This window comes from Galeopterus variegatus, unplaced genomic scaffold (genome assembly GCF_000696425.1).
Source record: "Galeopterus variegatus unplaced genomic scaffold, G_variegatus-3.0.2 Scaffold674, whole genome shotgun sequence".
In the NCBI taxonomy this organism is placed as follows: domain Eukaryota; kingdom Metazoa; phylum Chordata; class Mammalia; order Dermoptera; family Cynocephalidae; genus Galeopterus; species Galeopterus variegatus.
In genome coordinates this window covers 1-27,328 of record NW_007726785.1, presented here as the reverse complement: position 1 = coordinate 27,328, position 27,328 = coordinate 1, and the positions used below count along the sequence as shown (strand labels likewise).

Genomic DNA, 27,328 nt, shown 5'->3' with positions numbered 1-27,328 from the left:
TGTGTACACACACACACACACACACACACACATATACATACACACATACATATATACGTATATACATATATTCACATATATGTATATATAAAAGATATGTACTCAAGATATATATAGATTCAAAGATATATATAGGGATTATATATCTATATATAGATATACATATACCTCTTCACACACAGGTATCTCTCTGTGTGCATGTGTGTACCTATGTGTGTGTGTGTATGTATGGTGGTAGAATTCTCTAATTTTACTCATGGCACATATTGTGGAAAGCTTATCCCAAAAAGGGGGACATTAATCATATGTGGAACAGATCTCTGCTCTTCTGCTTTTTTTTTCAATTAAAAATAAAAAAAAAATTATTTCTACTTTTCCACTTTTAACTACTGTAGTCTTCTTTAAAATTGCTAATTCAGACAGGGAATAAAACTCACTTTCGCAGCATCAGAGATGATTCTGAGCTGGAACCTGAGTATGCACGTGGGCCTATTTCCTGTCTTCAGGCAGACAGATGAACTAAAGCTACTAGTAGAGCTGCACTGTCTATTCTTTGCTTAAAAGGTTACATTTCTCAACTACTGGGTCACAAACATCTATTTCATGAAGTGATTTTCGTAAAATAATCTTTTCTTTAGCTACAGATACAGTAAAGTAGCGATGCACAATTAAGTTTTTAGCTTGCTTCCAATCTGACTTATTTTTCTAGAAAAGTTTCCTCCAAGGTTAGTAGCAGTAACAAGCATGGCAGAAAGAGAAATGTGGTTCTTTATGGGAGTGAAACTATTTCAAGCAGTTATGTCTTCTCAGCAAAATGTTTTGTAGAAGTTTCTTGGGAGCACAACACTTTCCTTTAATGTCCACCCATAGACTTGTGTTCTCACATGTATAAAAGTTAACCCGGGGGTTTCCAAAGTCCTTCATACTTTCACTTTTGCATCGCCTGTTAAAGTGCAATTAAAAAAATTCCATGATTCACTAAATGTACGAAGTTGTTAAAAATTACTGACAAATATGCCAATTTAGAACCTAAATTTGGGTTTACATACTTAAAATCAAGCATTAAGACCAAAACAGACCCTGAAAATTTCATTTTCATAGGAGACTTGCACAGAAAGAACATATTTGTGTTGTGTGTGTGTATAGAAGTATTTTTGTTTCCTTAACTTGTCTCTGTTGTATGCACACAACTAGGAGAAGATGGTTTTCTTTGTTTATTTTGGTTTGGCCAAGGATGCTCATAAAATATTTGAATTATGAAGGACTTTGTTTTATTTAAGTGGTGAAAATTATAGTTCTTTATCTATGAAAAAGATTTGTCTAGGTGAATAAATAGGAAAAATACAAAAAATTAGGAAAATATGTAAACCCAATTTATGAGGTATTTCAAAAATACAATGACAGTAAAAATTCTCTTTCCTGGGCCGGCCCGTGGCTCACTTGGGTGAGCGTGGTGCTGACAACACCAAGTCAAGGGTTAAGATCCCCTTACCGGTCATCTTTAAAAAAAAGAAAAAAAAAATTCTCTTTCCTGGGCCGGCCCGTGGCTCACTTGGGTGAGCGTGGTGCTGACAACACCAAGTCAAGGGTTAAGATCCCCTTACCGGTCATCTTTAAAAAAAAGAAAAAAAAAATTCTCTTTCCCACAATTTGCAACTGCCAGACTTCCTGCTTTAGTCTTTCTGTCCTTTGAAGAAACTCAGAAGAGTCTGAGATAAAAGTCTTTTTGAGGATGTGAGGGTTGCATTAGCTCAGAACAAAGTCAGAAAAGGAAAGTAATAAGCAATATTTACATGTCTTTGTATGACAATAAAAATATTTCCTTAAAAGTTAAGTTTTTTTTTTTTCAGTCCTATAAACACTTTTATAGGGCACATGATTGTCTATGTGACTACTCTTTCCAGAAGGAGGTTTTTTGTTTTTAAATACTAGGGAAGCATGACTTATTCAAATTAGATTTTCCATGCTATATTTAGTTTTACAGATATGTTTAGTTCTAAAACTGTGGTTTACTGTATTCTGGGGAGAACATGTACATAAAAAAAAATCCCAGGAAACCCTTACACTCAACTCAGACACAGTCAATTTTAACATTCCGTCTATGATCTCTCAGTTCCTGTAGCTTATTGCTTCCATTAACTAGAAATCCCTGAATTCTCTGTATCTAACTTTCAATGGCTAGTGTCTGAGAAAGTGACCTATTATCACTTTTTCTGAATAGCTAAGTTTTAAACATTTCTCAAAGCTTTTAAAAAATATTTTTCTGAGACTTAAATAGGTTGTTACTCTTACATAAAAAGAACCAGGAATTCCCAGCAAACAGATTTCAATATGTATAATGCATACACCAGAAACACACAGATCACACATGAATATACTCTCAGTCAACACACAAGCATTCATTCAAGGAGTAAACCAGTAATGAGCCAAACATACATACATGTGCAAATGTACAAATGACAGCGAATTATTTTAGATTCTAACGTCCTTTGAATATTAAAAATGAGCCAAGAGACAGCTCGTGTGACATTTGGTATGAAAGCTCCAGATTGCAATTTTCATGTAGAAGTAGCTTCATATCACATCTCGTGAGTTTCGTATCGCACAGCAAAGGACCATGCTGAATATCATGCCAAAGATCTGAAACAGAAAGAACCACTTGTTAGTGACTTTCAAATGTGTACTGATTGATGAAGAGGTCAGCAAACTGCCTGGATGTCTAACTCAAGTTAACAAATAATTACAACCAATAATTACTGGTTATAAATGGCTACCGGGTAAAAACTTCCATTTTAACTCTGCTTAAAATATATCGCTATATTATCATTGTTAACAAGTAACAAGGCTCTGCTTTAAGAAAAGGGCTCTGTTTCTGGCTTATGAAACAGTTCTTAATTGTGAAAGACTGAAACACTACTTGTTTTGGAATCTTGTATTTTAGGTTAATCCCAGATCTCTTTTATATAATTATTTTGAAAAATGTGTTCATAACCACTTGTTGTTTGAATATGCTTGTGGTCTAAATAGTTTATTGTTGGAAAAGCTTTAAATTTTCACAACACTAACCACATATTAAAAAGGGGAGCATATTTTAATTTCTGGTCAGTTTCTAAGTGCAAATGATGCTTCACTGTTTAACTCAATAATTTTACCAAAGCATAAATCGAGGTGTTTGAACTATGACATCATTGACTTCTGCTTCTTGGATAGCTCTCTGACAAGCAAAATACTTGGGCTGAATCAATATCCACTTATATGGTTTGTACAGAAGAATGCCAAAAGATACTTTTTGTCCTCAGTCATTTCCCTTACAATTTTGCAGAGCCCTTCCTTGAAACTCTACTGGTGGGCACCATTTTATAATCTACTGTTAACATTTGCCACAGCACTGTGGTTCTCTCAATCCTATCCAAAGTCAAACTAGGCTCTGTAAATGCTAAATTAACAGGGCATGAATGATCAGCTGTTTGGGAAGGGAAGGGGTAGACTTAGGTAAGGAGTAGGATTACAAGCGTCAGGCGGACAGAACTCAGTAACAATGTGCGGCAAGGGAGACACCTACTGGACATTTAGTTAACTGATTACCGTGCAACTCTTACCTTATAAAGAAAATAAAGAAACCCCGGAAGTGCTGATTCACGGAGGGCATTTCCCCCTTTACCATGGATGTAAGGTTGGAGGCAACCCCTACTTCATCCTGGTTGTACTCTGAAGGGATCGCTCAGAAAGAGAGTACTTCAGTCTCAGCCTGCTGCTGACATGAGTCAGGGGTAATGGCTTCTAGATGGTTCATTTGTTGAGGCTACAGAATTGTTAGGAGAGTCTGTTTGACACCTCCATTATACAGCACTTTTTCAAACCTCCAGCCTCAGGATTGTCCTTGGGGAGCTGCAGACTTGCAACCAGGCTAACCCCAGAGCAGGTGGGGAGGGCCTGAGAGATGTCCCTGGTTTTGGAGGCCCTCAGCATAGTGTTCCCAGACACTCCTCCCACCCCTGCCACTGCCTCCACCCTGTGCTCTAATACAGAAAAGGAGAAAGGTGTTTGCGTGTCTCCTGAGAGCTGCCAATTCATTGATTTCCCCACAATTCCCACAGCCCCCACCTTTGTTTAGGCCGTTATATAGAGAAGGCCAGAGAGTAAGTGCTGTCTTAGCATTAGCTATTATCACCCAAGCCCCGGACAATGGAAATCACCTCTGCACTGGCCTCCCTGACTCCACTCTTGCCTCCCTTCAACCTTTCCTCCATCTTGCACCACAAGTCCTTCTAACCCTTGGCAGCTCCTCTCTCCTTAAGGATAAAATTCAGCCTCTTGAAAGGGCTCATAAAGACCTCAGTGAGTAGACCCGACACCCTCTCCAGTGCCACGTCTTCCTGCTCCTACTATACCCGTCTGCTGCTATCAATTCTTCCCGCACACTCTTCTTTTGTACTTTAGAAGTGCTGGGCCACCTACAGGTGCCTGGATACACTACAGGTGCCTGGATACACTCACCTTCTCATAAACTATTCCCCTTGCCTGGATTCTGGGTTTGGGAACACTCAAATTATTCAGAGATCTAGCATTTACTGAGTGCGCTATGTTCCAGACACTTTATATATATTAATTTTTAATAATACTTTACATGTAGTATCCCATTTAATCTTCACAACAATCTTATGAGGTTGGTATATTAAAATCCCCATTTTACAGATGAGGGAATTAAAGCACAGGGAAATTAAGAAAATTTTCTATGATCCCAGGACTTGTAAGTAGTGAAGTCAGGTGTTGAATCCAGACTGTGTAATGCCAGAGCTCACCCTGATTAATTACTATGCCATGCCGCCTCTTCAAATCACAGGTGAGAGAGATTTACCTGATATTATTTTGAATTTCTAACAGTAAGAAGAGACCCAGAATTGATAATCACTTATCTAGGTTAAGATTGGTGGCCTTGAAATGTGAAGTTATCACAGTGATAAACTCGAGATTATAATTAGGTAAAAGTTGAAATTTATTATGTTTTATGGGACTAAGGATTGATATATTTAATTAGCTTTGTTCTTAGAAGATGGCTGTGAATAAATGTCTTTGTCCTTTATGAAAATTGTCTCAATATACTGCCACATCACGCTTGAACAAAAATAAGATACAAAGGTTCAAGGCTTCTTAGAGGGCAAAATAGGTAAGTTCTGGAACTTTCTCACCGTGAGACCTGCAATTCCAATACCGACAATTCCAATGAGCTGGAGGTTAACACTGATTATGGTCTCAATTTCATCAATGCAATTCTGTTTTGGAAAAAGAAAAGAAGTCAGGAATAAAAACTGATTGTATGTATGAATCATCACCCTGATCCAGTCCTTTCCATCTCTGCAGAACATCCTGTGAGAGTTAATCCATGTCAGCTTCTGCTCATATTTAAACCATTCCTCTTGGATAACATCATCCTGACAAGCTTAAAGCAAAAATGTAGGTTTTGGGAAAAATACAATCCTCTCCTTTTGGTGGGACTTTCCTATTTAGGCAGTGGCTGCTTCAGGGCCCTGAAATCTGGCTGGAGGAAGCTATTTCTCTGGGATCTGAGATATTTAAAAATTTGCATCCTCTTCTTACTTTCAGAAAAAAAAAAAAAGTAAAAAATCCCTAAAATAATAACCCCTTGTATTTGCATTGTCATTTACAGCTTAAAGGACTTTCTTTTTTAAAATTTAAAATTTTTTAAATTTTATTTTCTCTTCTCAATATACATTGAAGTCGATTTTCATGACCCTTTTCCTGTTCTTCTTCCCCCCTCCCTAAAGGACTTTCTATGTACTTGATTTAATTTACTATGCAAGGTTGGCATTACCTATTAAGAAACTAAAAAGTCTGTAAAGGTTCAAATTAAATAAAGAAAAGCCAAGACTTAGGAAAGCCAAATTGGTAAAGGAACATGAAAAACAAATTACATTGTATAACGCTGAACTTTAAAATAAAGCATTTATATGGTAGATCTATCTGTAGTTCTTTGAGAAACTTCCATACTGTTGTCCATAATGGCTGTGCTAATTTACAGTCCCACCAACAGTGTAGAAGAGTTCCCCTTTCCCCATATCCTTGCCAGCATTTGTTATTTTGGGTCTTTTTAATCAAACAACTACAGGTAGAGTAACCATATGATCCAGCAATCCCACTTCTGGGTATATACCCAAAGGAACGGAAATCATCATGTCAAAGGGACACCTGCACTCCCATGTTCACTGCAGCTCTATTTACAATAGCCAAGATATGGAACCAACTTAAGTGTCCACCGACAGACGACTGGATAAAGAAAATGTGGTATATACACACAATGGAATACTATTCAGCCATAAAAAAGAATGAAATTCTGCCTTTTGCAACAACATGGATGAGTCTGGAAAAAATTATGTTAAGTGAAATAAGCCAGAATAAGAAACAGAAACACCACATGTTCTCACTCATAACTGGCTGCTAGGAAGGGAGGGAGAGAGGGAGGGAAGAAGGGAAGAAGGAAGGAAGGAAGGAAAGGAAGAAAGAGAAGACCACAACAATATGTTGAACTTTCAGAAGGAGAGAACAAACCTAAGAATACTAGAGATGGGGGGGAGGGAGGCAGGGAGTTTGGGAGTGATGGGTTGGGTAAAGGGCATAAAGAAGTATCATGATTTGTAAGAATGAATATACTAACAATAAATAAAAAATTAAAAAAATAAATAAAATAAAGCATTTATTAAAAAAAACAACCCCCCCCCCCCCAAAAAAAAAGACCATTCTCTTCTGTGGTGCCTGAGGTGACCTGGGACGGGTCTCTATGCTTTCATCTGTGCCCATAACAAACCTATGCGGGATGGATTCAAAGGATCTTCATGGATGGGGGAGAAATTGGATAGGGAGCGGAGTAGGTCACCTGTGACCATTATTGGTTTCCCCGGCTTCAAAAGCTTCTATTTGGAGTCCTCTAAAGTAGAGGTATGCTCTCAACCCAACTGTATCCTCGGGCTGCTCAGGTCCTTCTACTTGTCACTGGTCAGCTCCCTTGGATACCCACGTAAGCTACATGAAACCCTCACCATTCTCCTTATGCCTCGTATCATACTTCATTCATTCACCATTCATTAATTCCACAAACATTTCTTGAGCAGCTAGCTTGCATCGGTTACTGGAATCGGGTAGTGGACATGGAGACAGTAAGACATGATTTCTTCTGCTCTCAAGGAGCTCACAGTTTCCAGAAGGACATAGGCCCACAAAAATAATACATTCTGGTAAAAGCTTGAAAACCACTGCTCTAGACAGTGGCTCCTTTTACTTACTGGAGAAAATGAGAGCCAACCTATTGCAAGTCTTCCAGCCTTTCCCTCCTGCACTGACACATTTACATGCTCCTTCCCTTCAGTGCCAGGCACTGGTGTAGGCAGTGCACACACAAACGGAGCAAGGCAGCACCACTCCAGACTTCTTTCCTCTCATCAGAGACCAAGAGGTGCCCTTCTTTGTTGAAAGTTAACTCCTTAGCTGGCCCTGGGTCTCATTCCCTCTCGTCTCCTCAGGAAGCTAGTTACCTCCTTTCCTTCCTATGCATTCAGCCTCTCCTCCATTGACTTCTCTACTCATCATATAACACCATGCTCAAGTTCCTTGATCTAAAACAAACAAAAACCCTCTCCTGATACTTTTCTTCTCTAGGTCTGCCCATAGGACTTCTCTAGTCCCCCCTTTCCTTCACAATCACCTTCTTTTTGTGAAAGACGAACTAAGAAAATATGTATTGGCTTTACTTGGTCAGAAAAGGAATACATGCTTACTGTAGAAATGTGGAAAAGAGATGTTTAAAAAAAAGAAAATAAGAAACATCAGTACTCCCTCCACTAAAAATAATAACTGACATTGTTTGTGGTTCTTACACATGCAAACGCACCCACACACTTAGTTCATTCTTTATATTCAACTGTGTCCTTTTTTAACTTCACATTACAACTTCAAAAATGTCTTGTTACACTAAAAATCCCTTGGAAACATGATTTTTAATGGCTGTAAAACATTTCATCATATGAATGTACCATAATTTATTTTAAAAAATCCCCTATTGTCACATATTAAGGCCTATTCAGTATTTTGTTCTAATGAATAATACTGCAATAAATACTGTTGTACAAAAATCTCTGTCCACATTTCTGATTCCTTTTACTTAGAATAAATTCTGAGAAGTGGAATTTCTGCATCAGAGGGCATGAACATACTTAACCCTCTAGTCTTATACAGTCATACTGACCTCCAAAACTATTGTACCAATTTCTCTGAAAATTCTCATTTCATGTCATTCTTGCCAAAACTGTATGCCATTATTAAGGGGGAGGAAAAAACAAAACAAAAAAACCCCCCAAAAAACAAAAACTGGGTCAATCTGATAGGTTAAACAACAGCATCTCTTTCATTTCAATTTGCTATTAATTTTTGAGATAACTTTTCATTGCCTATGTTTTTTATGTTTTTAATGGTAATTTGAGTTTCGTCTTTTATGAACTCTCTTTTCATGCCCTTTGTCCTGAGCCAAACAACTTGAAAGGGCGCCCCCTCTCTTCACATCTCGTTTCCTGCAAACCTGGGCTCTGTCTTCACTCTAATCCTTGTACCAAGTCACCAGTTACTTCCTTAAATGCAAATCCTGTCAGCTTTTCAGTGGTTACCTTAGTGGATCCTACTAGGCTGTTAGTTTCCCACACACAAACCATCACGTTTCTGCCTCTGGGCTGTTGCTTCTGCTGTTCCCTGTGCAGTCAGGCCTTCCCTCCCTTCTGCACAATGCTTGCATTATTCCTTCTCATTCTTGAGGATTTAGCTGAGACACACCTCCAGGTATACCTCCGGGCAGCCTTCCCCTGGCCCCAACCTCTGGCCTCTCCTAAGTGCCTTCCCCTCTGTGTGTCCACGGCACCATGCACACACTGTACACACCTCTATTACTGCACTCTATCTATGTCTGTGTTCACCTCTCCTATGAGACTGCAAATTCTTTGTGAGTAGAGACTTTTTCTTTTTCTTTTCTTTCTCTTTGTGTCCATAGTGTCTAACATAAGGTAGGTAGCTGAGAAATCCTGAACTGACCTCGACAGCAGCACCCAGCCCTGGTGACCATTCCCTCCCCGTCCCGTGGTGTCTCCTCACTTGTGTCTGGCTGCTCCTTCTAGTTTCCTTATTTGGCAACTCTTCTGCCCACCCTCAAATGTTGTTCCCAGGAGTTCTGCCTTGTCCTTCTTTTCTTCCAAATCTAATGAGTCAAATTCATATCTCTAGCTTTAAGATTCCCAGAAAGTACCCACAGTCAAACCTCTCTCCTGAGCCACAAACCAGATTTTCCAACTGCCTACTGGATATTTCCACTTGGAAGTTCCACTGGCTCCTCAAAATCACCATGCTAAACACTAAACTCATTTTCTTTTCTCCATAATTGGCTACTTCTCCTCTGTTCCTCAACTCAATAAATGACACCCATCATCTATGTAGGTGGTGAAGCCAGAAACCTAGCAGTGGAGTCTCTCCTCTTCTCTGATATATAGCTGGTCTCCAGCCCCACAGATTTCACTTTCTAAGCGAACTTTTCCTCTCTATTCCTGCCGCTCTATCCAGCTTGTATCAGCTAGTGACTCCTGGCTGACAGTGAGGATAGCAGCCTTCCTCAACTGGTCCCTGTTCATTTTCCATCAATTCTCCACACCACCACTAGAGCAAACTTGGTAAAATGCAAATCCCACCCCAGACTCTATCTTAATGGCTTCCTAAGCTGGCAGCACGAAGGCTAGACTTCTGGCTTCACAAAAGTACCCAAGGCCCTTCAGATTGGTCCGACCGCTTTGAAGCACTCATCTCCCATAGGCAGCCTGGCTTTCAGCCTCTCCCCACTGCTGGTGCTTGCTTGAATGCAGCCACTTTCTCTAGCCTGCATGCTTTTGCCCTGTCCCCTCTGCCTGGAGTATCCTGCTCTGAGCTCCTGTTCATCCTAACAGTCATATCGGGGAAGCCTCCTGTGGATCCTGGAGTCCCAAGCCCCACGTGAGTCTGCTGTGCTCCCTCTAGTGTAGCTCAGGTGGTCCCCAGCCAGACGTGGGCACTTCGAGGGCAGTGCTAGGTCTTGTTCATTTCATCCAACTCAGAAGGACCCAGTAAGTGTTCAGTGGGCAATTCATGACATAAGCTGAAATGAAAATCTCATCCATCCCTTCACAGCCAAATGCCTAAAAGCATCTCTATCATTCTCTCCACATTCCCTGAGTTCTCTTTCTTTCCCGCCCTGAGCCCGTGCTTTGCCCAACTACTCCACTGAAGCTGTGTGGCAAAGGTCACTAATGGTCTTCTAAGCACCAAACCCAGCAATTTTCAGTCTTCGTTTACTTTTCTCTTCCCAGCATTCGACTTTATGGGCAAACCATCTCCTCTCTTAGCTTTCCAGATACCATTCTTGTTGGATCCTCTTTGGATCTCAGATTCATCCTTCACAGCCTCTTGTTCTGGATCCATGTCCTCAGCTCACCCCTTAAATGACAGTGTCCTGACTCTTTCCTTATTGTATATACTCTCCCTGGGTATTGTCATCTACTCCTATGACTTCGGCTACTGCCATTATGCTGTGATTCCTACATCTGTGTCTTTATCTCATACTACCTGTAAGTCCCACAGGCACCTAAAGTACAAACTTGACCAAAACCGAAGTTTTCATTTTCCTCCCGCACCTGCTCCTTTCCCTGGATTCACCACTCTCAGTGAGCAGAGCCTCTTCCTATCTGGTCATCCAAGCAGAACTCTGGAAGTCTCAATCTCCTCCCTTTCACTCTCCACTTATACTCAGCAAGTCACCCCGTTCTGTAGGTTCTACCTCCTGAACATCTCTTGAGTCCGTTGCTTCCTCTTCATCTCTACTGTTTGTGACTTGCTTTAACCCCTCATCCTCTCTGGCTGGGGCATCCACAAGTGCCACCTAAGTGGTCTCCTTCCATTAATCTCCAACCTCCTCTTCTACCCTTCACATTCAGCAGCCAAGTACTTTGTTCTACAACACAAAACTGATTATGTTAATTCTCTGTTAAAAGCAATGGCTTTCTCAAACCTCCAGGTGTAAAATCATGCCTTTGCCTGTCTCTCCCAAAATGTCACTCACCATTCCCTCCGGGCTCCCTGTTCTCCTACAGTCCTGAGTTTCACACTGCCATACCTCTGTTCCTGCTGCTTTCTGGGCCTGGAATGACCTTCCTTTATCAAAACTCAGCTCAAGGATCCCCTCCTCTAAGAAGCTTTCCTAACTGTACTGTGTTTCCGTGGTACCTTGAACAGACTTCTCACAGGGCACTATCACCCTTACCTAGTCTGTGAGACCTCTGAGGGCAGGGATCATGTCTTTTTCATCTTTGAGTTCCCAGCAACTGGCATGGTGCCTGACACACAGCACTTAATAAATGAAGCATTTATCAGTGCTGTGACTCCCAGGGAGAGGTGTGGGGAAACATTCTTGGGGCACACATCTCTGGCCCTGGTGAGCTTAATTAATACCATAAGAATGTGGCATCTTTACTGGCAAGTCAGCCTATCATCATTCCCTAGGGCACCAAGAGACTGACTGAGCATTGTTTCATCTGTTTTACATGGAATAAGGTTGAGGCACAGAAGCCACTGGGAGAGAGCCTCCTAGAATCCCTCGGAGGTAGGACCTGAGCCTCCCTGCCTCTACCCTGAAGGCAAAAACCATCACGCACTACACATAGGGTAGGTAGGAACCCTGGTAGAAGCTTACCTTGTGTCCTAGAAGCTCCTTTGGGCACGTGGGTTGGACCTGTTCAGAGCTTTCTTTTCCACAGCACTGAAACTAGACAGTCAGAAAAGAGACTTTAGGACATGGGAGGAGGAAGCAGCAGCTACAAGTCTGGGCATCGCTGCTAAGGGCCAAGGGTGCCAATGCAGCAAAGCGGCTATGAGGCCCAGTCACGGCAACCCAAGCTGCTATTTCTGGAAAGGGAGCGAAGAATCACATAATCATGCTAGCAAAACAAGAAAATGACTTTTCTAAAGCTGTCTGAGTTTTATGATAGGAAGTGACTCAAGGCAACCCAAACAAGGCAGGAAGCTAATTGACAGTGTCTGTGTAAATTGCTGCTTTTTAGACAGGAGTTGGGGCCTTTAGATTTCTTCCTTCAGAGCGGGAGTCATTTAACCTGCTGAGGAGTTAAAAGTTTTGTGAGCTTCAGGAAGGGCTCATTAACTGGGGATGGTCTGGGAAGGAGAGGAGAGGTGGCTGCAGTAAACCCCAGTGGTCAAGATCAGGCTTGAAGACCAGCCAGCAAACAGGTGTCCTGCCTTAGGGCTGGCCCTTTAAGACAAAGGAACCTGTGGGCTGGTTAACGTCCTTGGGGCAGCTGAGGCCAAACCATATAAATGGTGGGCACTTTCCAAGACATTCTTGTCACAGAGAGGAACCAGATACCTGAAGGAACTTGGCCCAGGAGTTCATAGCTACTTCTGCATATCACAGTGTTTAAGAAATCAGAATGACTCTGGCCTTGCCCGTCCCCTCTGTGAGCCTTCCTTGATTAACTGTATGTAGCTCTGAGCACTCCACGGACAGCACAGCCCCACAGAATGTTCCAGAAGGGAGTGTAGCTATCTCCTGCGACCCTATATTACAAATGAGGAAGCTGAATGGGTATCAGAGAGGCTGAGTAATTTGCTCAAAGTCACAAGGTTGTTAACTGGCAGAGCTGCAGCTAGAAACGAGCTTTTCTAACTTAAAGGTCACACTTATTTCTGTTACACCACAATGCCACCTTTTGAGAGAGCCTGATGTTTACTTGGGCTGCTTTCTTTGTCCTTGTTTGTGTTCTTTTGTCTCTTTTGGGCACGTCCTGACTCCCTCTTGTGAACTCTATGTGGTAGACCTCTTTCTACTCTAGCATTCTACACATAATGCAGAGCATGTCTCTTATATGGGCTAAAATAAGATGCTTCTAATTGGCTTTACTGAATTTACTTTCATTTTTAATCCAGATGATTAGAGAGAACCTGGCTCATGCATAAGCTTAAGAAGATGCAGTTTCAAGGAAGAAGTGAAGTTACTCACTGTTGAGTGGAAGGTAATGAGAGTCCCATTTCCCTTTCCCCTGTCTTTAAGGTAATCATTATAAGCCTCTTCATACATGGTCTGAACATGTCGTATAGCCTGAAAAAATACCAGAAAAATTAAGGGGACCACGAGTAGGAAGTTTCAAATGTCCTCCTAGCATCAAGGAAAATCTCCTCTTCCATATCCTTCAAAATACTGCCTTTCCATATGTTTACCTGTATCTTAAGATAATTCTGCATATATGGAGCAGATTATAGATCCTGGTGATTCTAAGATGCTTTTGAAGATGGAAGGATAGACTAACTAAGAATAGTTTTCATGGACCAGGAAGATTTCTTAGGGTAGAGGTTTCTAAATCTAATTGGACCCTAGATCCCTGGGCTCCACCCAGGTGATTCTGATACACAGTCAGGTTGGGACCTATGCAATCTTGGTACCCCACTGCTTAAAAGGACTCAAGTCCTTTCATGACATGTTTAAAAGATGTTTATCACCAAGGAAACTTCCTGCACTCAAATATGTATAGCTTAGAGAATGCTTTATCTAATATAAGGGCATGTGACCCCAAATCCACAGAGATCTCTAAAGGTCCTAAGATCAAATTCCACTTCCATATGGAGCTGAATTTAAACTAACCTATGAATAAAACCAGCTACTTCAGGAAAATCCCAAAAGAGGTGGCATTTATTATTACCACTGTTTTGGTCTAAAATAAGTGCATAAACACAATATTGATGGCTCATGAATTAATCTGAAATATAGTAAAACTAAGCTTCCATCTTTCTGCCTTTTTCTTTCCATTCTTCTCTAAGCCACAGTGTGTTTTACCTTTCTAAGAAGGCCTCTTTCTCTGTGGGTTCTCCTGACACCTATTCGGGACACCTCCAGTCAGGCAGCAAATCTAAACTGGCTTCACTGGCACATAGCAGATCAGGCTTTATTCTCTGAGGATGATGTGGCCTCTGACCAGGCCAAGCCTTAAGGACAGATGACAATCTGATAAGGGATGAGGATATATGTTCTTCCTTCATCCCTCTTTCTCATGTCTGTAATCTAGCTCTTACCCCATTTCAAACTGGGGATAATCTTAGACTAGAGATCCTTTCTTTAAGAGTCATAGACCATGTTATAAAGCTAATGAAAGCTATGAACTATCTCCCCATCAAAATGTATGCACACATGAGGGTGCTTCAAAAAATTCATGGAAAAATAGAATTAAAAAATAATATGAGTCTGTCTACGAGCATTTTGAAGCCCCCTTGCATATGCATGCACGCTCACCCTCACATAATGCTCAGCTCTGTACACTACTTCTAGCGTAAAAGGTTCTGCTTAAACTATAATTTTGGGGGCTATTTGGTTTCTTAGTAACATTGTGAATATCGGTATTCTCATATCCTTTGCCATAAAGAGAATACTTTAAACATCACGAAAAAAACATTGTAAGGAATTTTTACTTACTACGCCCTTGCCTATAAAAGCAAATACTCCAGTGGTTACTTCAGCAGCAAATATCACCAGTAGGCAAGTGAAAAACTGTAGAGGAGAGAAAATACTAATTTCATTAATTTAATACCTTTTCAATTAATTTAGCCTCTTTGATTCTAGTTCCATTTGAAAAGCATTAGGCAGGGTTATTAGTTTGAATTGATCCACCAGGAGGCATTTGCCTCTTAGTCTCTTGATGAAATGGCTGTTTCTTTCTTGTAGTTTGTTCATTCATTCATTTATTCAGTCAGCAATTGTTTATTGAGCATCTACTCTGCACCAGGCACCGTCCTTGGCACAGGATATATAGTGGTAAACGAGATAAGATCCCAATGTCTCTGCTATCCTGGACCTTATATTGGACAGGGGAAGATATGATAAATGAGTAAAGAAATAAAAAACTGAATAAAATAATTCAGGCAGTGATATATAAATCCTACTGCCCAGAACAGTGCCTGGTACCTATGTGCTCAATAAATACTTGATGAACAAAAAACGTTCTGTAAAGATATAAAATAAAGTCAGGAGACAGAGTGATTGGCGGGGCCTAGCCTTGGGGAAGGGTGTGACTTGAGACTCTGTTCTCTGAGGAGGTGGGAGTGGAGGTGCGGGAGTCGGGGGGTCCTTCTGGACAGGCTTCTGTTCAGGTCCCTTGGGTTTGTGCTGATCGGACTAAGTTCAGTGACAAACAAGACAGAGAGATGTTCAGCAACAGGGAAAAGACAGAATGGATGGCTGAAGAAACAAGTTAGAAATTTTACACAGCAAGAGATCAGAAGCGGCAGCCAGAGTTGAAACATCCGAAGATGGCAATGAGTAATGAGAAATGAGAGGCTGCCTAACAAAACCGCTGTTTCCGACCCCCGTGGAGAAGCACAAACCTTCTCTCTTCCTGCCCCTCCTCTTCCCCCTCCTTGTTTCTCAGGCTACACTGGCATTGGATGTACAGCAGTTAACAGAAATGATGTTTTTTTTTTAAACAGAGGCTGTTTATTAAAATAAGCTACAAGAGAGATGTTTGATGACGTTATTAATCTCAACCAGAAATGCTTTTCTTGTAGATCACAGCACTTCCCTGGCTACAGGAATCTTTTAGCTGCCTCACCCACAGTGAAGTATCATTATTTAAATAACAATCATAATGGTCCCTCACAATTACTAGGCACATTTCCTCCCTAAACATCTTTGCACTAATGACCTCATTTTTTCTGCACTTTCCATATGAGGCAGGGACAAAAATAACATTATTCTTACATGAGAGATGGAGAAACCGAGATTCAAGGAGACGGAGTGAGTGCCAAGGGCTCAGCGAGCCTGTGGAGGAGCTGGACTCGGATGCCAGACATCCTGACTCCCCTCAGACCAATCCCCTCCTTCTCCCCACCCCACCACCCACCCCCTGCATCCCACTTACTGATCCGAGCACACACTGTGACTCCCGCATGGCTCCGCAGCATCCAAAGAACCCCACGGCCATCATCAGGGCCCCGGCTCCAACCAGCACGTAGAGCCCTGCAGGGAAGAGGTCAGGGGAGACCTTTCAGAGCCCGACTGTGCCTGGGAAGCAGGGAGTGGGTGGGACAGAGAGGGGGCTTTTGGTTAAGGAGAGAAGAGGTCACAGCAATAAGACACTGGTTTTGTGTGAAATGTCACCTTTAGAAGGCAACACCATAGATGGTGGACAGCAGGAGGTGGTGAAAGCTACAAGAAAACAGCTGACGAGGCCAGGAGATAAGGTAATATACACCAGTAACATTACTATTAATGTACTATTAGCTACATGTATTTTTAGGGCTCATTTTTTCGGGCACTTTGTTAAGCGCCTAGTATAGATTTATTAATACAATCTTTATGACAGCCTGGGAAGTAGGTACTATTATTACCTTCATTTTCAGACAGAGGAACTGGGCCCCAAAAGACTAAGCAATTTGCCCAAGGTCATGGAGTTGGTGTTTGGCAGAGCTGGGAGAAAAAGCCCTCATGCCTCAAATGCCAGCTCATCAGCATGACTCTACCCTGCCTCTCTAGCAACAGCAGCAGCCTTAGTTCGGGTGGTGATTTCGCTCACTACTTAAGTCCAGCCCCAGGAACAGTGGTTCTCACAGAGAAAGAAAAGGGCGGAAATGCTCTGGCTCTGAGGGAAATACAACCAGGCCTTTTCTTCTTTCCTTCTCTGACCCTGAGATAAGTTAGAACACTGTAAGGGCCTGGCACTTGACTTATTTGGAATGATGCTAACAGCCTCTATTTTACTTTCTGCATTTTACTCACATGAATCACCTGGGAACCACTCCCATTCACCCGAGACGTGGGGCTGGTGCCCCGCCTCTGTGGGGAACCCCTGGGCCTGGCATTCAGGGCTCTTCCTGGGGCTCCTCTGAGCTGCTGATAGTGGTCTGTGGGCAGACCTATTTGTTCACAGACACGGAGCCGCAGGGAGGCTGCTGTTTCCTGCACCGCCCCAGCCTGTCTTCAGGGTTCACCAGGGAGGGTAAAGCCCTGCTGCTCTGCAGTCCTGGGGCAGGTATTTATTTCCTGCTGCTGGTCTCAGCCACTTCCTCCTTTTCCTTTTCTCTGCAAGAATAATTTCATGGGGAATGGATGTGGTCATGAGAGAAATGATACCATATTAAAAATAACAGCATTGTTGGTCCCACTGCCTAATCACCTTACTGTCTTTGATTAGAGACATTTAACATAAGACATTATTAAAATAAGACATTTAAAGCTCACTCACTTCCATCATCTCCTTGGCTGCTCAAAACCACCTGGTTAAGGTAAGACTGTTATTATTTTTGTTTTACGAGTGGGGGTCAGAGGCAAGACGGCTGCAGGCAGGACTCACGGGCTCACCCTTCCCGCACTCCTATCACCGCCCCAGGGAAACAGGCTGAAGGAAGGGCAGCGACACCATTATTCAGTTCCCTCACAGAATGTCCCAGGGTGGGCCACCTGAGTATATCGATTTCCTGCTTAAAACGTTAATTGCCTCCGCATCGCCACTGCTGCAACTGCTACACGACAGTCTGCAGGTTCTGGATGGAGTCACGGCCTGCGGACTGTTACTGAAACCCCAAGGTCCGTTTGCTCACTGCTTAATAGTCAATAATTGAGAGACAAGTGTTGGTGTAAGGAGAGGTAGCCTTTAATCAGGAAGCCGGCAGCCTCGGGAAATGGTGGACTCATGTCTCAAAGACCATCTCCACTTTTTCCAGACTTGCCAAAGGGTTTTACAGGGACAGGTGGTAGAAGGGCGGATTCATGGTGACCTAAGCAGAGACGTGCAGGCATAACCATAAAATTGCAGGTAAACATCAAAGAACTCAGGTGGGAGCTGATTCTTGGTGACCATCCTCCATGAAGCCAAGTCACGTATTCAGTACCTGTAAACCTCAAAAAGATCTAGTTTAAGCTAGTAAAGAATAGCCAACTGGGTTAATAATTTCTTCTGTAATTATTCTGTGTACAATGTGAGAAAAAGTCATTATGTTCTAGCAATCATGTGAACAAGAATCATTGTATTCTAATGTACAGCTGCAAGCTATGTGGTTTGGGTTACAAGAGTAAAAAAAAAACTTTTAAATTCAGAAGTTCAACAAAATGGAGTCACTTCTGTTCAGGCTGTTACAGGACCAGCCTCCCTAAATCCTTATCCATCCTGCAGTCCAGCCACACGGGAACTCACCGCCATGTACCCCACCCTGCACTTTTCCATTTTGTGCCTTCGCAGGTTCTCATATTCGTCTCTCTCTCTCTAGATTTCAAGTCCACAGACAAATCTGATTGACTCTACCTAGGACATACCCAGCACAAGGCAGAATTCTCCAGTCAGTGTTTATTGGACCAGCAGATAAAGAAAGAGTAAGTCAGATCGGGAGTTCTGGACTGGCTGTCTGTCGTTGCCCATCTTTGCTTACAGATAGATGCTGGGAATACATTTCAGCAAACATCCGCAAAGCCACCTCAGGTTTGGGCTCCTCAAGGTCAGGCAGATGAAGATGGAGCCCTCCCACCCTGAGAAAGTCTGCAACACGGGATAGAGTGACACTCCCGACGAGGGGGTTCCGTGGAGAGAGGCAGGGGGTCTAAGGACAGAGCTACTCCCTACTGTGAAGGAGACTGCTTGGTGCCTCAGGCAACAATCCTTGCCCTTCTGAAATAATGGGCGCTACAAGAAAATTTGCTTATTTGAACGATATTCCATTCTCAGGCTATCAGAATCCCAGAGCTCATGGCAAAAACAACCTGAAACTGCCCTAGCAGCTTCGACTCCAGAAGCCTCTTCCCAGCAAATCTCTGTGGATGTGTGGGCCACGTGACTCGGCCCAATTCCAAATGAGCTCTACTTGTTGGAACTGAAGGGAAAATCAAAAGAAATTCTACAAATGGCAAAAATCCTTGGGTCTGCTGGATTCCAAATCTGGTTGTAGTACTCTGCACACCACAAGGCAACCTGTAGTTTCCAAGGATACCTTATCCTTTGTATGGTCTGTCCCTGAAAAAATAGTGGCTGAATGAGTAAATTAATTTCCAGCCTCAATTTAATTCCAAGATGGTTTCTGTAGAGCCCTCTCCTTCCCATAGCAGCACGTGTTACAAAAGTATGACCTATTTCCCAAATCCCTCATGCTTTCAGAGTCCTAGTTCCCTTGATTTGAAAAAGAGAAAGCACTTTGAAATTGCATTTTTATCATTGATGGCTGGGATTTGCAATGCCAATGGTCTCTAGTGACATTCTACCAATAAGAGCTTTCTCTGGGACACCTTCCCTGACAATTCTTTTTTAGGTTTAAGATAGTTCTTTTTAATCTAGAAGCATCATTTAAGTAAACACAGAAAAGAGAAAAGACCTACTAAAGCCTCTCTGCATAAAATCATTTAAAAATGGCTCCTCTCCTTTCTGGACTGGATGTCAGTATGGTCATCAATCTCAGTGGCTTTTGGCAGCAGACATTTTACATAACTTGCTAAAGACCATTATTCATCTAAACATTTTTTTATGCCTCTGCATAAAAACTCTCTGTCCCTCCCAGCTTCTCCTGAATGCATATAATTTATAAATATTTAGAATATCGGACGGACTTACTTTATGGGAAAGGGAAGGACTTGAGTTCTCTCAATAACAACAGAAGCAGAAGCTATCAGTTATTGAGCTGTTTTAAGCACTTAACATGTCTTGGAGTCACAGTCACTCAACACTAAGAGTAGTAACCACCACTTCTTGGTGGAGCAGCCTGCTCTTGGTGGCATCTGTACTATGCACTTGACAGACATTGTCTTAGGAACCTGCTGGCTGAGAAGTCTTGATGCTGTCAACTAGTCACTCATTCCGACTAAATGGCACCTAAGCCACTCTATCTTCCCTTCCTGTATTCTGCCCTGTAATCACATCCCTCACAGGCGACCCCTTCCTCAGCATGCCTTCATCACAGCAATAACATTGCCAATATTTATTGATGGCTCACCACACCACGGGTACTGTGCTTAAGCACAGTCACATTTCACAGCTGAGTAATCTGAGACTCAGATAAATTAAGAACTTTACCTAAGATTGCACAGGAGTAAGGGGTAAAACTGGAATTGAACCCAGGGTGGTCTACTCCAAAGGGCACACCCTTAACTCCCCCGCTGCACTTTCAGTAGGATCTCAGAAGAGCAGTGACTATCTTAGCTAGAAATCTGTTCATTCTGCAATTTATAAATGACAGGAGGGTCCTTTTTCTTCTTCCTTCAGAAAAGTGCTTGAGGTGTCCAGACTTGCGATTCCCGGGTTTTCCTTTGAAAGCACAGGGCTGGGAGCCAGAAATCCAGACCTGCCAACTTTGGCTTTAGGTAAGTCCTCTTATTCTTCAGTTTTGTGATCTGCAATGAGGAAATGACTATCTACTCTAACTTTTATTGTCTTTAACTCACCACTATACAAATGAGGATACTTTAACTTATTGTAAAAATGCTTTGGGGAAATGATCTCAACAACGTAAGCTGTAGTACCTCCCTGTTATCCAGCTACCAAGGCTGTCAGGTACAACTGAAAACCAAGAAGTAAACAAAAAAAAAATCACTGAAAGAGTGAGTCAGAGTTTTTAAAAAGGCAAGTCAACCCCTTAATGTTCAGTGCTGGAACGCTTTCCTTACACATAACCTCCAGCCGCAATCGAAGCCAGGCTCCAGGACTCTGAATTCAACAGGGAGAGACAGCTGCAGGCAGGCTGCGATCCTGGAGAACCACGCGGCTGCTGCGAGCGTGGGCAACCCCTTCACGGGGAAAACCTGCTGCTACCCTCTGCTCACAGACGTGACTTCATGCGCTTGAGCCCACAGCCTCTCCAGGTTTCCGAAGGCTGAAGGGATCACTCTTCACTCTGTGCTCCTAGAAAGAAGACCCCACCCACGAGGCAGGCCAGAGAGGGGTCATAACAGGAAGTCAGATGGGCAGGTTGCCAGAATTTGGAAGACACAGGGGCTTCTCCTAAGAGTTCACTGAAAGAGACTAGAGTGGAGAAGGTCTAGGAAACACCAAGTAACACGAGCCCTCCTGCTGCTAGCTCCGCTCCTGCCAGGTTCTCCCTTCTTCGCCTTAGCAACCAGTGGACACAGAGACCCCGAATCGGCCTCCAGGCCTCAGCCTGGACCCAGTGGTCTTGAGAAGGTGGCAGTCAGTCTGACTACTCTCTCTCCCTGTCCTCATTTCCCAGCTGGATCCTCCTGACCTCGCCTAGGACCTACCACTGCCCCTGGCTTGCAATCATGTCTGTATCTTTATCACAGGAAGGGAAACTCTCTCCATCATCAAGGAGGTAGAGTCAACGGTGCCAGAAAGCAAAGCAGCCCCCAAGAGATAGGAAAATCTCTCTTATAAAGCTCGGCAGCCATCCACCCAAAAGCAGGGAGCTAGATGCCGTATGTATCTTCCTGGGGTCCAGCTCAGAGACAGGCCCCCCTCCAGAGAGACTGGGAGGACTTATTTCTTTAAGAACTACTTCAACGTCAAGCCTGTTTAAGACACTCTATAACAAAAGGGTGTAAGAGTTTAATGGGCTGATTGTTCTGGAATCTATTCTGAAAAGAAAATACTCACACAGATCAGTGAACAGTGCCCTGTGACATGAAATGAAATTTTCCAAAAACTGGGCCTGCTTCTTTTTTAAAGTCCTATTACCTAACACTTTATGCCATGTGAGTCCATAAATGGTATCCTAGTGTATTTTTCTTCTTGTTTTATTGCTACAGAGCAGGTATCTTTCTTATCTGGAAAATTATTTATTGAGGAAAAAATGTCAATATCTACAAACACGTGTATTTCTCAATTTATATTATAAGAAATTATGAAGTGGAGAAAAGGTCCCTGACTTTACAAAGGATTGTTGCCACTGTCCAGAGAGGCAGCACCGGGAAGCAGAGCAAGCACAGGCCTGGGTGTCAGCAGACCTGCGTTCTGGGCTGAGTCCTCCCAGGGAGAGCTGGGGAACCATGGCTGACTGCCAGCCCCCGTTGCTTAACCAGGGCTTAGTTTCCTAAGTTCTTAGTTTCCCTGTTCTGCCTAGTGCTAAGTTACTATGATTACCCACTTCCCTAAACTTTGAGCACTGAGGGACCATGAGTATCTTTACCACCAGCCACTCTGGGCTGACTTAGAGAGGGGAGATGTGGCTGGGGAAGAAGGAAGGGTGAGTAAGCCCATATCTAGGTCCTGCACCACCAAGGACAAGCAAGGATTCAGGCCTTGTGTGTGGACTGCTGTTTTCCTGACCCAGAATTCACTTCTTTCTCTCCGTTAGATAAACGAACCTCCTCCATTCTCAGTCGTGTGGCTTGACTCACCTCAAGCTCCAAGGTAGGCACAAAGCCCAGGCTTGTGCTAACAGTAGCTGGTTTAGGGATGGGCATTAGACCCAAAATTGCCAATGTGAGTTAGGTGTGGGACCTCAGTCAGATTGGTTGGAATGAAACCATCATGTTCTTCTACTGGGGTTACTCTGGAGATGGAGACTAGAGCCACTGGCAGTGGTGTTATCATGTGGAGACGAAACTTGCCTGAGAATGGAGCCAGAGGAAAGCAGAGCCACGAGATGGCTACAGGCTGGATCTCATCATGCCAGTGAGTCCCTGAGATGAGTACTAATCCTGGGCTTTTCAGTCGTGTGACATAATTAATTTCTGTGTTGCTCAAGTCAATTTGAGTAGGTTCCTATGATTTGTAATAGAGTCCTGTCAGATATATCCATAAAGACACGACATAACTCATTCCTCACATCTCAGGCAACGTGCATATTGCCTTGGTTTAGATTAGAAAACAGAATCAGGAATGTTTGTTCACCCTCCTGCTCAACACAGCAATCTCCTGAATCGATAAACACCCTATTCTGATTTTCTGCCACATTAATGGTTAAAAACGGACCTAACGGGGAGTTCGCTTTCATCTGTGGAAGTCTGGTCAACTTTTTTAAATCAAATCATTAAAAAGATTTTACATTGAATCCAAATCTATGCCTGTGAGGGTGGTATCAGCACTTTGCTTCTGGAGCAGCAGAGACAGAGGCTGCTCACTGGGACTGGCTTCCATCCTTAGCTGCACACAACTGCCCCTCTCCCCGACTGGGCAGGAGCTGCCTTTCTTCTGTAATTCAGGCTTCCACCTGAAAATCATGAATTATTACTTCTGGGCTTGTCTCTATCACTGATATCTTTTGCCATTTTGATTCCTTCTGTCCCTGAGTTTGATTAGTCAGGCTTAATCATGTTTAATCATGTTTCTAGTCTTTTCCATCATAATAAGTTCTACTGCGACCACTATGGGTTATGCCCTTATTTCTTCAGGTCTGACTATATCAACAGTCAATCATGTTTTTCTCTTGTCTTGTGACTCCCTCTCATTCCACTGCTGCCAGATAATTTCTTTAAAATGCAGTGCAGATCATGCCCTGCTCCAAGTCCCCAATTATCCTTCTGTTGCTTACCAAATTAACCCTGACATCCAAGGCCCTTTAGACATGTCCTCCCTTCCTCCCCAACATGCCTGATCATCCCACCCTGTCCTAATCCTTTACACTCCAGTAAGAACCCTCTGCCTAGTCTGGGCCTGCTAATCACTGCCCCCAGACACGCCTTGTGCATTCTTGACCTGCAGCCTTCATGGTTCCCACTCTTCCTCCTCTCCATTGATTACAGTCTGGTCTTTAATCCTTCTTATCAGTCTAGAATGACCTCTGATGCACCCAGTGCAAATACCACTTAGCTGGCATTTAGTTATACACTAGTTTTTATTGTAATTTAAACTGTTAAGTCTATGAATCTTTTCAAATGTATTGCAAGTCACCTGGGGGCAATTGCAGCTTTCTTTTCTGTGTGACCTCAGAGTCCAGGACTATAAATGGTGGCTGATGGATTATATTTAGGTTATATTGATGGGTATATTTTTTTCTCAAATGAGGTAACCCACAAAAAATGGTAAGGATAGAGGCACCCCTACTTGAATACATAACTATGTTTACATAAAACCAAATATTTGATGAAATCCAAAAATTAAAATAACCATGAACAGATTTTTAAATAGACAGATGTTGGTTATCATTGGAAAGGGATATGGCTCCTCTTAGGTGTTGTTCACATAACCTAGGTCTTCATTGCCTTTTAAAATGGTCTTCCTTTACTGTTGCTGAAAAAATTTCTGCTTCAATTTCAGAAAAATTACATTATAGAGATTTAAATCTTTTTTTTTTCCTTTTTGTCTTTTTTCGTGTCCGGCAACGGACCGCAACCCTCAGTGTCATGCCCGTACCAGACCGGGACCGGCAACGGGATCGCAACCCTCGGTGCTGCGCCCGCCCCTCACTTAGCCAGTGAGCGGGAACCGGTCTGTATGTGGGATCCGAACCCTCGGTGGGAGCGCTGTCGCGCTCTCCAGCGGCGCACTGTAGCAGTGCGCCACCGGGCCGGCCCAAGATTTAAATCTTTTAACCTCAAACTTGGCTGTGATGGTGGGTAGGTGGCTGGGTTTTAGGCAGTTAGTTATTGCCAAACAACCTGAAGGAGAAATCATGAATATAACTGAACTGGTGGTGTTTTCCTGTGTTTTGGTTCTAACTAAGGGTGGAATCCTCCCCATTGACCTAACGGTAAAAATGCAGTTTTTGCTGGAAAGTCCTAGGATTACATCTGAGAAAGATGAGATGAATAGGGTTCAAGAGCAAACCCAATAGCTTGTAAGAGTAGACAGACTGAATGCTACACCCCAAACCCCACCATGCCTGAATTTCAGGGAAAAAAGACTTCCGATGTTTATTGAGACTAACCTTATGTTAGGACATCAAGTCCCTACTGACCTCAGAGTAGGGAGAGAAAATAAGGTTCACCCTGAGCATCAACTGTAAATGCTTGGGAAGGGCTGGGTTAAGAAGAGTCCCCCAAAGAGGGTCCTGAACAATTAGCCATATTCTCCACAGACAAGGGAATAGATGGTAGTTGCCTGCTATATATTTGCCAACCCTAATTTGGAGACATGAATAAGGCTCTCCCTAACTCATTCTATCCAAAACTGACCTGTCCTCAAAGCCCCATTCAAGCACCCCTCCCCCTGAGGCCTGGCTCAGCAGCCCCCAGTGCTCTCTCTCACTTCACCGAGTGATGTGTCTGTCCACTCATGCAGCACCTCCTGTATATGCTTGTGACTGTTGTCTGCTATTGATTATTGCACATTTCCTCTGTATATGTCTGGAGAGACAAGAATCCCATTAGGATGGAGTTAAATCTTTGCTGCAGTTAATCTAGTGGGCACTGAGTTAGAAATTGTGGGGAATAGTTATGAAATCAGCAGCTCCTGGAATATCAGCAACATAAAAGAAGATGCTTTTCTTCTCCTACCCTCTCTTCTGCTTGTTCCTGTGTGTCCCCTGGGGTGGGGTCACCGACTTCTGCAGGTGGTGCAGGACAAGGATGGGAGGGATGAGCTTGTCCTTGGAACACTCAGGCCTGCTCTGGGAGAGCAGAATGCTTCTGGGGAAGTCTTCAGAGCCGTGAGTCCCTCAAGGAAGAATAGGCCAAATGTGTGTGTCAGCTTTTGGATGGAAGGGTATGTACCGCCAGGAAACCATGTAGGTAGAAAAGAGCATTTCTGTATTAAGTCCATGGCAGATTCCTCCGATTTTTCCTTGTCAAAAACCCCCAATCTCATCCAAGTGTCAGAGGCCCTCTGGGGAGGCTGGGCCCCTCTCCAGCCCCAGGTGTGAATAGCAATTAATTAGAGAGTCAGTCACAGTAATTCCCTCCTAGGCCGTGATTGGTTTAGGCATGAATACACAGTGCAAATCTGGCCAGTAAGCTGCAAGGGGAAACATGCTGGCAGACTTCTAAAAAGCTTTTATTCATTTGTAAAAAGGGCCATCTGAGGTGAAACTTCCTTTTTTCTCCTTTGGATGTTGGTTGCCTTATGAGTGTACCATGCTTGGAGCCAAGGGGAGACGTCTGAGGACATGCTGAGGACCACAGAGTAGACAGAGGGAAAGAACCTGCGTCCTTGGGGATGTGGTTGAGCTCTGCACTAATTCTAGAAATTCCCTATTCTCAGACTTCTTTTACCACATTTCATCAATTTTAAGACGTATTTTTGTACATTTTCACAGTTCTGAAATTAGGATGTGTCTTTTATGGTATGTCATAGTTACTACATTGGCATAGTTATTACATAGTTACTACATTTTTTCTTTTTTTAGTGGAAGCCAAAATAATTGGGCATTTTACAAAAAGCTGCACCTAAGATTTCATGAAATGTGGAATGTCCTTATTGTTATCCATCTTTAGTAGGTTTTCTGTTACTTTCCTCTTAAAGTATCCTAACTGATATGGCTGTGCTCCTCCCAGGAGGATGCTGTGCAGGAAGAGTGTTTGGAAGACAAGGTAACACTGGTAACAAGGTGAGCTGGCCCTTCACGGGAACATCATGGCTCTGAGCGGGGCTTGGACTCTCTCTCTTGGGAAAAAACTCTACTCTTACTGGGATTTGGAGCAAATGGCCTGTGCAGGACTCTCTTCTCCCCAGGTACAGAGGTCACCACAATCAAATCATGCTTACTCGATGGCTGGCATGGATCTTAAAACAGGCAGTCAGTTAGAGGTATCACCTATAATGGCAATGGTGGTCTTGAGCTTTTTGAAAACTAGAGTCCAGGTTCACTTAGCTAGAGAATGAGAAAAGGCCACAGGACAGGGCTAGAAGTAGGTCAGAGGGAACGAAATGCAGGGCAACAATGCTTAGCCCCTGCTAACAGCACCATCTCAGAGTTGAAGGCCACACCCTACCCTGCATGCCTCGCTCCCTTCCTATGTGGGTAGGAGGCAGACTTATTGCCCCTCCCCCACTGCAGCCTCTTCCCCCGGGGCAGCCCTCCTGTCCCCTCCCTCTCTTCCCCTCTTCTCTGCAGTCCCTAGTCAAGAGGGCCCTGAGATAAGTACCCCCAAACCTTGAGATGTCTCTCTTCATTTTGAGTTACATTTCCCTCCTAGACAATTTAAAACACAAGATCATAAAATAAAATCCTGGAGAAGAGTTGAAGGCAGCTGCTCAACTTGCACTCGTTATGACCAGCCAGAAGTCGCCATCGATGAGGAATGGGCCCCAGCAGACACCGAATCTTCTGGCTCCTTGGTTTGGACTTCCCAATCTCCAGAACTGATTCACATTGATTAAAAATATTAGGATTCAAAATGGCAACGGGTCTGGAGCGCCCGCGTCAGGAAACAGCGCGATCCTGAGAG

General features: G+C 43.1%; 1 protein-coding gene across 1 annotated transcript; it reads right to left on the bottom strand.

Annotated features, from left to right (window-relative positions):
* Positions 1-2,375: 2,375 nt before the first annotated feature.
* Positions 2,376-18,269, bottom strand: TSPAN2 (tetraspanin 2). The gene is made up of 7 exons (XM_008571288.1): positions 18,264-18,269; positions 15,993-16,115; positions 14,552-14,626; positions 13,088-13,186; positions 11,768-11,839; positions 5,190-5,273; positions 2,376-2,640 (listed from the first exon to the last, which is right to left on the bottom strand). Exons 1-7 carry the CDS (start codon positions 18,267-18,269, stop codon positions 2,575-2,577), a joined length of 525 nt encoding a protein of 174 aa, XP_008569510.1. The 3' UTR covers positions 2,376-2,574.
* Between the last annotated feature and the right edge of the window lie 9,059 nt (positions 18,270-27,328).